The sequence below is a fragment of the Notolabrus celidotus genome, chromosome 16, assembly GCF_009762535.1.
Source record: "Notolabrus celidotus isolate fNotCel1 chromosome 16, fNotCel1.pri, whole genome shotgun sequence".
Classification (NCBI taxonomy): domain Eukaryota; kingdom Metazoa; phylum Chordata; class Actinopteri; order Labriformes; family Labridae; genus Notolabrus; species Notolabrus celidotus.
This window is the reverse complement of record NC_048287.1, coordinates 5,622,188-5,634,905: the sequence shown is the minus strand read 5'-3', so window position 1 is coordinate 5,634,905 and position 12,718 is coordinate 5,622,188. Positions and strand designations below refer to the sequence as shown.

The following is a 12,718-nucleotide window of genomic DNA, read 5'->3' as shown; positions in this document are numbered from 1 at the left end:
TGCAACTTTGAGCTAGCAGCAATCCGTCTCATTACATGATTGTTGTTTATACAGAACTTCTCAGGGTGAGCTGGGAGTGTGAATACATGCAGCCATTTTCTTATGTGTTTGTATGTGGGGGGTGGGATGATGTTTAAGCCATGCAACCAGTGCCTGCCCTTTGTGATCACTGTGAATGTAATTCACCACATTATACATATAGTATTGATATCAAGCATACTTTGCATCACCCAACACCTTGGAGATGTTGTGAGCACTACACTCTGACTTCCACTGTCCTTTAAATATCATATCCTACCTCCTGAGCCCCTGATCCTCCTTGTGTTTTCATGCTTTCAGGGACATGTGTGAATAAACACATTTGGGAGATTTTGAGGAAAACTGTCCTGACATTTTTAAGATTATTTTATATTTTCATATGTGAAAATGAACCAAATACCCCTTACTTAGTTTTCTGTCAATTAAAGCAAGCAACGTGGAGCAACTATTCATGGATGCCACTTCATAATGCCAGGCTGGAATACTGCAGCATCATAAGAAATACAAGTAAAGGCTTTACACACATGCAAGGAAAATGAGGGGATAACAATGGCACCCAACTTTCCCACAGGAGAATCTCCCAAAAGAAAAGAGCAGAGGGGGCAAAAAGATACCACAGAAGAAGACATCATGGAGGAGGGGCTCTGAACCATTTGTCAGTTCTGGAGTATAACCTGGTAGATTTTGTGCAATAACTAAAGCACAGACAGAGATGAGGATGACTCTCTTCCACTGATAAATCCCTGTTTGTTTGTTTGTTTTTGTACTCCTGTATCATATTCATGATAACTTAATTTAAATCCAGAATGAACAAAATGACTGTAAAGAGTTGTGAATTAAACGGAGAGCCCGTTTGAAGCCTTACAGGCAGTATTGAGGGAAAATGGTTCCCCGTAATGTGACAGTGTGCTGTCATACTGTATGCTCGGGTTTGTGTGAGGTCCCCTTCTTGGCCGCATGGAGGCGCCGCAGACCCGCATTCCCGCGCCCCACTTTCTCGCTTGACAGTGCAAAAAGTAGCGGAGCCGTTACAGGAAAAAGGGGGGGCTCTCTTTTTGAACGCTTTAGCTCGAGATCAGATGCTCCCTGTGCGGGCTGTGAGGGAGCAGAGAGGCAGGCAGGCAGGGAGCGCTTCTGCAGAGGGATCCGGCGATGAATAGGAGCTGAGCGCACAACTTCTCTCCAGTCCTGCTGCCACTGCTGCTGGAGTTTGCTTTAGGATTTTCTTCTTGTGACAATAAACGAGCTGGACTTTACTTCCTCTGCCAACATGTATTCAGCAGCTTTGCTACTGATGCTGGCCGTCAGGATCTACGCAGACAGCATGGAAGGACCAACAGGTAAAAGAAAGGAAATGCGCGACTGAACGCACATTTTACGCACCTGTACATCTTCTCACAGATTGAGCTGCTGCTTTAAAGTTGACTGTCAGGGTTCAAAGTCGCTGTTTTCCCACCTGTCTACACTGAAATGCTGAAGTCAGGGTTGCGTTTTGCTCTGTTTTGGGGGTCTGACAACTTCAGAAGTTATCTCTGAGTGTGTGAAAATCCGTCCTTGCTGCAGTATGCGGTTTGAACTTTCTCCATGGTGAACGCAGTGAAACATTAATATTCCAGTGGGCATGAAATTTGAAATTTCCTGCGTCCTCTTGAGTATAATCATGGCATCATTTCATTACACGACTCAGTGGCAGCCTATTGGCGAATCTCCTCTAAGGGCATCCCCTCTGAAGATTAAATCTGCAAAGTTAAACAAAATAAAGTAAAAAAAAAAGAGGAAATTGGAGGCATTACTATGCATTAAAACTCTCCCTCTTTTTCTCTCCCCACTCTCACTCCATCTCTCTCTCTGTCCAGTGCATTCAGCATCATGACTGTCATGTTTTCAGGCTTCAGCTCGTTCCTGCACCATTCTCTGCACTTATGTGTCATGTAAATCTCAATTCAGTCCTGGTGTTGAATCATCTGTATCTGGATGATAGTTTAAATCACTGCTGATGTGCATGCTGCTAACTTGCCTGAATGTTAATAAGATTGATTGAGCATAATCAGTTGCTGATTCAGGGGATAAATTGGTCGACTTGTAAGCTGTAAGTTGCAAAATCAGCCATTAGAGTCAGGTGCATGTTTAACAAATCCAGAGGAGTGTGTTTTTGCTGCTACAAACAAAACAGTGGGGATGAATAAGTAATGTCAGTGTTGTGCTCCAAATAAATGCACTTGGCAGCTGATCCAAATATTCTCTGTGCATCACTCAGACTGTGATAGACAGAAGGAGACAGTCTTTAAAGTGCTCTCAGAGAGGGAAACTGAGATTTTTCAGCCACAGTACCTGAAATCCACAGAGCCAGTATGAGACAGGAGTTCAAACCCTTTTCATTTTGCCTGTGGCGACTTTAACATTTGAACGGCTGAAGCAGTTTTTTGAAGATTTCCGAGGCCTCTGAACCTTGTCTTTTCAGGAACGTTGAGAAATGTGATGGGGGGGAAAAAAATGTGTCCCAACTCAGAGTCAAGTACAAGTGCAGCTCAGGAATGCTCTGCAACTGGTGCAGCAACGATATAAATACTCGGTTGCATGAGTGTCAGTTACACAGCCACCAGAAGCAGTTGCTGAACAGACGTGCTCTGAGCCACTCCCTGCTCTCTAGGATCAAGTTAGGCTTGTGTTGGCATGGTTTAATGGATCGAGCCAACAGTCAGATTACAAAGAACAACAGAGAAGACTGTCTCGTCATCAGCTTGCACTCGAGCAATTTATTTGTGGGAATGAATTCTGTCGTCAACATCAGACACATTTGCACGCAGGTCAACTCAAAGCTGGTGCCAACTGCTTGTGTTTGGACTTTCTATCAGCCTTCAAGACTGGCTCAAATCTTTCAATAGCACCGAGTATTGATCGAGAACAAAAAGCTGGCATCCATACCTGCTCTGATTTTTCTTTATTCACTGATGAGACGCCTCCTGATTTAGAAAATCTCCCTCCACAAAGTTATTGTTCATGTTTTTTCATTTTAGTAACATATCCGCAGCATCAAACTGCTACTTACATTATCACTCATCTATGATTAGTTGATAGTTTTGGATTTTAGAAACATGGAAAACTGACAGAAAGAGGCCTGGAATGATTCTGTAGAGCCTCAGGTGACTTATTTGAAGTAAAAACTGGAAGTTACTTCAAAATGTATTACTTTTAAAATCACCTAACATTAATATCAAACAAGAAATCAGTAAATTTCCTCTCTGTTGACTTATCAAGCTGATTTGATTTATGGTTCCAGGTATCGATGGCGGCTACTGTTTCAATAACAGTCAGGCCTGCCTGTGTTGAATAAACAATGAGTTCATCGTGACAAAGTTACTCTGCAAATATTGAAAACCTCAGTTTGTTTCAGGCAAATATATGAAACAATAACTGAATTGAGTGAAATATAAGTAACACTTTGCTGCTCTTTGTCATTTTTGAGTGGAGACGCTTTGAGCTCTGAGCCTTTTTATGACTTCTCTTTGCAAAACAGTACTGTATCCCTGGTTTTGTAAATATATTGTAAATGTACTTATTAAGTTCTGTACAAACTTTTCTTATGATATGCAAATTTACTTTTTAAATTGTCAATAATTTCTAAATAATTACTATTTTATATGCTCTTGTTTGCTTTATACTATTTTGCACTTTCCACTTTGCTGCCGTTATACTGAAAATGTCCCCGTTGTGGGACGAATGAAGGATTATCTTATCTTAACAGGATACATTTGATTACAACTTTTATCTTTGGTCTTGATACTCTGCGGTTTAGTGATTTTGACTTTTTAATTTAGAGACTAATGCAATAAATCAAAAGTAAAATACAAAGTCTCACGTAAGTCCTGTTTCTTGATTGAGATAACTTCACTTCCTGGTTTGCATCATTAGCTTTGTGTCAACTGACGGTGACTTAATTGCTTGCAGATAGTTTTCTGGAGATGCACCAATTTGTAAGCTTCAGTTCCGATTCTTGTATTGATGTTTAGAATAACAATTCAGCCGATTCAGATAGCGATATTTTTTTCATCCCCTCTTCGTGGTTCTTAAATGATTTAGGAGCTTTGATGTTTTCAAACAGCTGCTTGTCGTCTCTCCTTCGCTCTCCTTCTCTCAGATACGGTGTAAAACTTCAATATCACCAACGTGTTCTTCCAGGTTTGAACAATGAAAACAAATCACACATGTGCACATGACTCACATTGCCCTCTTGTGTCATGGCAGAGTTTAACAGGCGACTTCTCTGGCCCATAAAACATCTCTTCTCTAAGGCAGCAGCTCGTTTATACCGGCACACCGGCCTTGAATTGATGCAACATTGAGTCATAGCAGGTTATTGCAGACGGCTGATGTTGGACAATAGTGCTGATATCATCAGATGCTAATGCTAAACGGATTATTTTATTTTTATTCTGTTATTTTGATAGTTTTTGTCATTTCTTAGATACAAAAGGAGGATAGAGAGAGGATGATGCAAACTGGGGATGCTTATTGTGGACTTCTCAACACTTGTTGCCCCTTCAGACCTGTTTTTGTTCACAGCTCAGGGTCTAATTCTTCAGAGAGTGAGCTTTACAAATGTTGGCATCATGCAGCAGGATCTATAGCTGTTGCAGTTTCCTCCAACAGGTTGTTTCATGCTGTTTGAAGTGATGCAGTGCAGCTGTCGCTTTGCATTTCTGTTGTATTAAAGCAATTCTTGGGTATCAAAGTGGACTACCGTTGTGAGCTTCACATGGAGGTCTTTCACCTCAGCTCCATAGTTTCACCTCAGGAATGTGTGATTGCTGAGGCGAGGTGAAGCCTGCCGTGTAGTACACCCGGCCCCTGCTTTTTGCCGGGGCTCCAAGGACTCAGAGCAAATAGGTAATTTAATCCTGAAATGAAACCACGTGAGCGAACTCCAACGCTGAGTGGCGCTGACATGTAGCTCCAAACACTGAGAGACTGGAGGTCGGAAGGAGTTTAGCTGGAAAAGACCACACTGAAATGGGTGCTGACACAGGAAGCAGCGCTTTTTCACAGGCTGCTGGAAGGATGTAGAGAAGGTGCTGGGTGTGTATCAGCGTGGAGCCGGATCTGTGTTAATCCAACAGAAAATAGCCCGACACACGCGGCTCTCCTGGGGCAAACATGGAGGCTGTAAATGGAGAAAATGGAGCGAGGGCTCACACAAAAGGCAATGATGAAATGTGGTTGTTCTGGAGGAAATAACACAAGATTCCTTAATGGAACAATGGCGAATTGCATAATGGCTACACGGTGTTCAAGAAATGAGTACACTCTGTAATTATAGCTCATGATAATGAGGTGGCAACGAAACAAGGGCGGTTTTCACATCGTTTTAAAATAGGTAGAACAATCAGTAAATCTGCCGGTATAAGCCGGCCCACATTGTTTACTGGATGGTTACAAGTCTCAGAGCTGAGGGACTTGCACTCTGAAGCACTAAACTAAACAACTAGGCTGATAATTGTGCATTTGGCTGGAGAAAAGTGGATGCAATTAAGCTTGAAATGGATAAAAATGACCAATTTGTGATGATTCAGTGCAGCCCACATAAAGTGCTAACCTGTCTGAAGCAGCATTAGAAGAAAATTGCATAGAACCAGCAGTAAGGAGCCAGTTTCTTTTTAGTTTAAATAGAATAGTCGAAAATTAAATGCATGAACACAATCAAATTGCAAAAGCAGACAGACAGACAGACAGACAGACAGACAGACGGAGCTGGAGCCAGCAGATCGTCCTGGCTGAGGTGGAACCAATCAGGCCTCTCCTCACCTTTCTCCTCTTCTTCAGGGTCTTTTCTAAAATGTTAATTGCCTCTTCTGTTTGTCTCCAGCATCCTCACTCTGTCCTCCTCGCAGAGATCTATGGGCAGTGCAGCTAAAGCAAACGTGCAAAGCAGTTCAGCAGAATCATAATGTTACTGTTAATCAGCGGTTGAAGAGAGCAGAGAGACCTGCAAACTGAACACACAATCATCTCTGTTTATTCAACAACATATATTTGTCCTGTCATTGATACAGGTGTCGGGCCTGCTGTGTAGTGAATGATGCACATTTTCTCCCAGGGTGAAGAGGGCGAAATGTTTCCTTGAACAGACCTCTTTGTGTAAGCTGCAGCTGTACGTAGTATCATCCATTGTCATCAGTTAAGGGTTACAGTGTGTTGTGTGTTATTGAGGTTAAAGTACAAACTGAGGTAGATTTGGAGCTGTGAGGTGTTACAGATACATGATGATGGATTCAGGAGTTTTTAAAACAGTCTGATTTTAGGTGAAATCAATTCTCTGGTTTCAGATATATTGACCGATACGGTGAGACATTGATGTGAAGTATAAAGACAGAACTTTTTAATGTGAATCTATGAGGACTGTGGATGATATTTGTACTAAAAGCATCATGCAAGGGTACTCAGAAAACTACTAAACATATCATGCATTGTCAATGAGTTGGGTACCATCTCGATTTTAGCAATTCTGTTCCATTTCTGATTATCGATTCTGGTTCTTATCGATTCCTGATTTAGATTCCATTATTTTTGGAGAGTATTTTTACTAATGAATACTAAAAGAACAAAACTTATTGTGCCTCTACTGTTTGGACATTTAGGCTCTCAAAAGTGAACTATGACATAGCAGGACAGAAAAAGGTTCTGTGTATGAAGAATCTGAGAAATTTGGAACCGTTTTGTGGTACCCAAGCCTAATAGTCAACCAGTTCAAGTGGGCGCCCATAAATGTAAAAAACATGGACACAGTCAAAGTGATGTCACTCATTGTTTGTATCTTTATTCAAATATGTTTAAAGAAATGTACAGAAGTGCATACATGACAAAAGCATAAAATATAAAAAGCAATCCTAAACGTCAGCTAACATCTTCAATACAAACTGTTCAAAGCTTGATCCGAAATGGCAACAGGACTTGGTAGTTGCCTTTTAGGGTCAAGCTTTGAATTACCTTGACCTGAGCCCGTATGCACGTCCAGCCATTACACAAATGGGACTTAGCGTTAGCCGCATGCACAACTGTAAACAATCGGCCAATTAACTAATTGTACCATGAAAGTGAGGCTGGTGAAAAGCGTGATATGTCCAGGGAACTTCCTGGAAAACCTCTATCCAACAAATTCAAATTGTGCATGCCTACTAGGCATAAATAACAATAAACATGGCGAGCGGTACCGCTGTGACTGAGAGAAGATCAAGAAAAAACTATTCCTCAGCGGGAGAAGAAATGGACATTTCATTAGAAGAATATAGAATGAACAAACAGCTGTTATCAGCAAGTCAATCCTCAAAGATAACAAACAAGGAGAAAGGGAAAGTTTGGCTTCAGATCTTCAACCGGGTAAATGCGTGTGGTGTTTCTGAGCCCACAGAAGAGGCACGATGTCCTCCATCCTTTAAACAGCCTAACAGGTGTGGTAATCCTGCCGTTAGCACCTCTAATGGTGGGGTCTACCTCCATTTAATGTAACACTTTGTTGGGGCGTTAACCAGGCTCATGCAGACCGCCAATCAATTTTTTTCACCATTAGCACAAACGGCCCCGTTTTCATTGCTAATGGCTGGACGTGCACACGGGTGTTAGAAAGGGAGTAGGGTCGAGTATACACTTATTTTATGTTTTCATCAGAAATGCACAAAAGTCTAAAACCACAGAGTCAATACCAAAATAATAAAAGGTAAATAAGTGATTTCTGGAGAGGGGATAGGAAGCCCTGAGATTGAGGTCGTTTTGTTGGAAGTGCTGACTCCTGCTGACTTTTGGCTAACCGGCAAAGAGGTGTTACCAAGAGGGTGTTACCAAATCACTCATCCCTTATTATGTTTGATTCTGCGTAACTCTTAGACAGAATATAATCAACAGTGAAGGGGAAAACAGTTTCCCTCTGTACAGTTGTCACATGTAATAAATTGAGGTAACAATAACCCAACATTGCTTTTGCATCGGGCTGTAAAGGTTTTTACCTCTGCTGTAAAAATGTGAGCTCAAAGGCTTCCAGGGCTTTTGGAGGCAGCATCAAGAGGACACTTGAGGAACTGCAGTATTCTGGGCTTCTGCCTGCTACACAAACTACTTGATGACATCATTTCAGGATATTTAAAGCATTTTATTAATTTAATGTTTTGCAAAAGAAGTCTGAAATCACGCTGTTATTTCAGTGATACAGTGTGATGATATGGCCTCACAGATGTAGCCTATCAGACTGGCTCTAAATGATACTATTACTAAATGCTTTATCTGTTGTTATGATGTGATCTGTAAAAGTATTCACATCAGAAAGCATAAACACTGATACTGATACACAGCAGAGGCCTGTGTGCCCTGATTACGTCATTCTACAGATAAATCTATCAAAGTTAGCCCGATGGTCTCAGATGTAATAATCGTCCGCAGATCTCTCGTGCTCTTGTTTAGCGGGGCTTTGTCTTTCATCCAGATGTTTGTCATTCATGGCGGTAGCAATCAGACCATCTCCGACCATTATCCTCTTATGCAATATGTTTATGACGCTAATCTCACAGTGCTGCTGTTGCTCTGCGTGCCTGTCACCACCGTGCGTTGTTAATGGAGCTGACAGTTCTGCCAGACTGCCTTGGCCTGGACCCACGAGGCGTCTTTGCGGGGAGAAGAACCAGGACAGGCGTCGCCTCTCCAGGTGTTATGTGTTGTTTTTTTCCTTCCCATCAACAACAAATCATTACAGAGCAGATGGAGTTGTGCCAGCAGGCATCACGCTGCCTGTCAAGCTGATCGCGAGACATGTTGAGACAATAAAGTTAATTTGTTCACTTTTAGGCGTCCTCTTGTGTTGGTGAATGTCGTCGTTGGAATTCAATTTGGAGCACTTTAAAGGAAGCTGCTGGGTTTGTGATTGCCGTTTCTCACTCTTCCTTCAGTGACTCATTTCATTGCTTACAAAGCTTTTATTTCAACAAGCTCTGTAATGATCTGCTGCACGGTACGCCTCATGAAGCAACTGGAATAGTTGAGAGGAAAAGTGCGCATAGCATGAACTGCTCAGCTGCTGCTGGTGGAGTTTGCATGTTGGAATTGTGTTGTGCTGCAGGTAGGCAGACGGATGCTGTCATTATGGAGTCTCACAGGAGGGACCTGCTGCTGCTGCAGGAACAAAGGCCACAGAGTTAAAGAAGAAGAGGTTCTCAGGCCTCAGCTTGCTTCTTGTAAAATTTCTCAAAAAGCTCAGAGTACAGTGCTCTAACCCTTTCCTCATTCAATATAAGAGCTCACCGGCTGACCGATCATGTCTCAATTTGTCTGCAGAGAATGAGAGTGAGGGTGATGCTTTGAAAGCAGCAGGTTACCTGATTGCAGTAAAGTCATTTCACAGACAACAATATCTGTCTCTGAAAACTTCACCACCTTTCATGTCAGAAAAATGTCTCCTAATTCCTCTAACAGAAGGAAATATTGTCAAACCAGACAGGAACACTTTTGCTGTCAAACCTGACAGAATGAACCTGAACTATTTCACCTTAAAACACTTTTAACATTTCTGGGCGGCCTTACAGACAGTGCTGATGTGCGAGCGTTCCTGAGCCTTGTTGTTGCTCTGGCGGTGTGTATCGACTTCCCTTCACAGAGAACATTGCAGCTGTGTCTCAATTATAAAAACAACTGTTTCTCCAAGAAGGTTTGGAGAGTGAAGAGCCCTTACAGTATAAAGCTTACAACATTAAACATACGCAGAAATAAATTACTCTCATTTAATTTGCAACATAATAAGTTTGTGATGATGAATTGAAGCTATGATAAAAAAGCTGCCAAACATTCTTTCAAGTGACAGACCGCTGATGATCATATAAACAAGGGAGGACATTTTGACAACCTTACTCTAAAGCATAGGGGATTTAACTAAAATGTAAAGAGGTCCAGTTAGAGAAAATGTCTTGAAGCAATGATCTAAAGATCATGTCTGACTATTTAGTGTGCTAGATCTGCATGTGATCAATACCCGACTGTCAAATCTAATGAATTCAGTTAGATTCAAAAACTATCTGACAATATTTAAACACATATCAGGGTTTCCAACTTTGAGTGTCTGCCTGGAGTGAGATTATTATGACATGGACCTTATCTCAGGCACTTTGTCACATGTACTTATTTGGATCACATAGGATGTAACATAAGAATGGACAGTGGTGTACTCAGGCTGTTTAAAGGGCAGGGGCCAATAAAATATAAAGAGCACCTACTTTTAAACCTGATACTCAAAGTTTAAGGTTAAACTAAATGTGCAGAATGTAACACTTAATTCTCTGCATTCTGGTGAACATGTATGTGACCATTTGTGCTGCAAATTCAATTATGCAAAAGAAAAACACAAACTTATTGATACATAAATAATAAAATAATTTAAATCCCTGAAAGGTTACACTCTCCTAAAATCTGATCTGTTATTTTTTACGAGTTCTCATTAAAACTGAGTAGTTCAATAAAATCAGAGGTAATAGATAACTGATTAAACACTTAAATCTTCAAACACTTTCTGGGGTGTTTAAATGAACTCCCAAACCTGTAGCAGTCAGGGGTCCCAATCATTCAGGGAAGAGATTACAGGGATAGCTGAGCTAAAATAAGGGATGCTTTGCAACCTTTTGGTTTTTGCTGCAGTAGTTAGGCTAAAGCAAATTCAAGTTTCAAGTCTGAGGTATGGCAGCATTTTGACTCTCCCTGATATTCCTTAAGAAAAACATGTCAATTCACAGCCAGGGGCATAAGCTGCACTTCAGTTTATTTAAAGAGATTGACCCTATTTGTTTTAATATTTAATATTTTCATTTGGGAATTGTTCACTTTCCATTTATTTATAATTGTTCTGAAATTTTCCAACAAGGTATTTTTATTCGGTCATTTTAAGTTTTTTTGCGAGGTGCTGAAAAAAAGTGTAGTGGTTTTATTTGAGTTAAAACACACCTTAAAAATGAAAAAGGATTACTTTGTTCACAAAGAAATATAAGAGAAAAAATACATATTGCAACAGTCCATATCTGAGAATTGAAATAAAATAATGGTTATACAATTTTTGAGTTCAATCCAGTTTTGAACCAAAAATTGGGATTCCAATCGAATCGTGGGTTGAGTGTATCCTTACATCCCTATTCAGTTGTAAGACAGCACTTAGGAAAATGGCAAATTTAATGCATGACTTCTTCTGTTGAAGCACATTATAAACTGAAAAAGGCTGTTTGAAAATGTCTCTCTGGGTGTGAAGAATCCAAAGTTATTATTATTGATGTCAGGTACTCTATAAGCGCTGTTTCAGAAGGTTTCAAAGGACACCTTGCAAAGCTCTACAAAGAGGAAGCAGACAAAGCAGGTGTAAGGGATGTGGGCATACAGGGGCACTTGTTCAAAGCCCTGGAATGCACTCAACATCACAGATTGATGAAAGATAACAGTGTTGAGTGTTGGAGGGAGGATTTTTCCGTCCTGCGGTATAGAAATCATTGCTCTGAGCACACAGACATGGCAGCTGAGATTGATGATATGGGATCCTGTTGGTTCTAGCAGAAACTGTGTGCTTGCATTACGGATGAGTTGGACACAGCGTTGAGATATGCAGGAGCATGACTGTTCTGCAGTGATGGCTTCTCGTCCGTAATGTCCACTCCTGCTCTCCGTCAGATTCCACCGCAGCTGCCGTTACCTCCTGGATTTGTCACCGCTGCTGACAGCCAGCCGTGAATAATCTTTATGAATATTCCTCTATCGCTCCTGCAGTTTAGCCGACGGCGTGTTTACACTCTGCGGCTGAACCAATTGTCCGAGCTTATTCCCCGGCCATGAAACCTGTGGTCGGACCTGTCGCAGCTGATGACAGGATGATGCAAGGCACGATGCTGGCAGCCGACAGGAAACTTGCGCCGCAGCAGAGACGACGACCACTCTGCAGATTCAAGAGTGAGGTCAGAGTTCAGCCACAGGATGATTTTGTGGTGGTGCTGTCAGCAAGTGTCGCTTCAGATTGGGATGACATCGGGGGCCAAACTGCAGGAATAGCATTTCTCTCGCCTTCTTTCCTCTCAGCTGAAAGAACAGCTTGATGCCAAAAGCTATTTCTTTTCAGCTCTGCTACCTCTTTTTTATCTCCCCAACTTTCCTCTCCTGGGCTCCCATGCTCAGTCCCTCGTGTTATTAATGTAGAAGACCGTGCTGATAAACTCGAGTTGGATTAACCGTCAAACTACAAACCTCTTACATCTTCCCCCTCATTTTTGTGAGATACCAAAAAAAAAAGTGAAACAGTTTGTGATATGGAGCGAGACCCGGGGTGTGTGGGTCCCCGGGTGGCTGTAGATATTACTCTTTAAAAAGTAGCCGTTTAAAGTTATCAAACCTGTGGGCCTCCCAGAGTCCCAACGGTGCACAAGATATATTAAAAGTTGGAGAGAAACTTGTAAGAAAAAAAAAGTCAAATTATTAAATAAATAAAACGACAGGTCCCCCGACGAAGCCAACAAGGGCACTGCGGCAGCACCTGCTCACCCCTGTCAAGGTTAGCAGTGACCCTCCTGTGCACAGCAGGGGAGGTTCTGCAGCATGAGCAGCAACACCTGCGTGTCTGCTATCACTGCGGGGCATCTTCATCACCGCCTTCTTCACTTCCCCCTCCTGTAAGTAAATT

General features: G+C 41.7%; 1 protein-coding gene across 5 annotated transcripts in view; it reads left to right on the top strand.

The window, feature by feature from the left end:
• Positions 1-1,053: 1,053 nt before the first annotated feature.
• Positions 1,054-12,718, top strand: part of ptprua (protein tyrosine phosphatase receptor type Ua) — a 334,107-nt gene continuing 322,442 nt past the window's right edge. For 2 of the 5 annotated variants that reach the window (XM_034704890.1, XM_034704892.1), the window contains exon 1: positions 1,054-1,379. In XM_034704890.1, coding sequence (XP_034560781.1) covers positions 1,310-1,379 — 70 coding nt within the window. In that variant the 5' untranslated portion in view covers positions 1,054-1,309. The remainder of the gene's footprint in view (positions 1,380-12,718) is intronic. The other 3 variants (XM_034704887.1, XM_034704888.1, XM_034704891.1) reach the window with 3 other exon arrangements.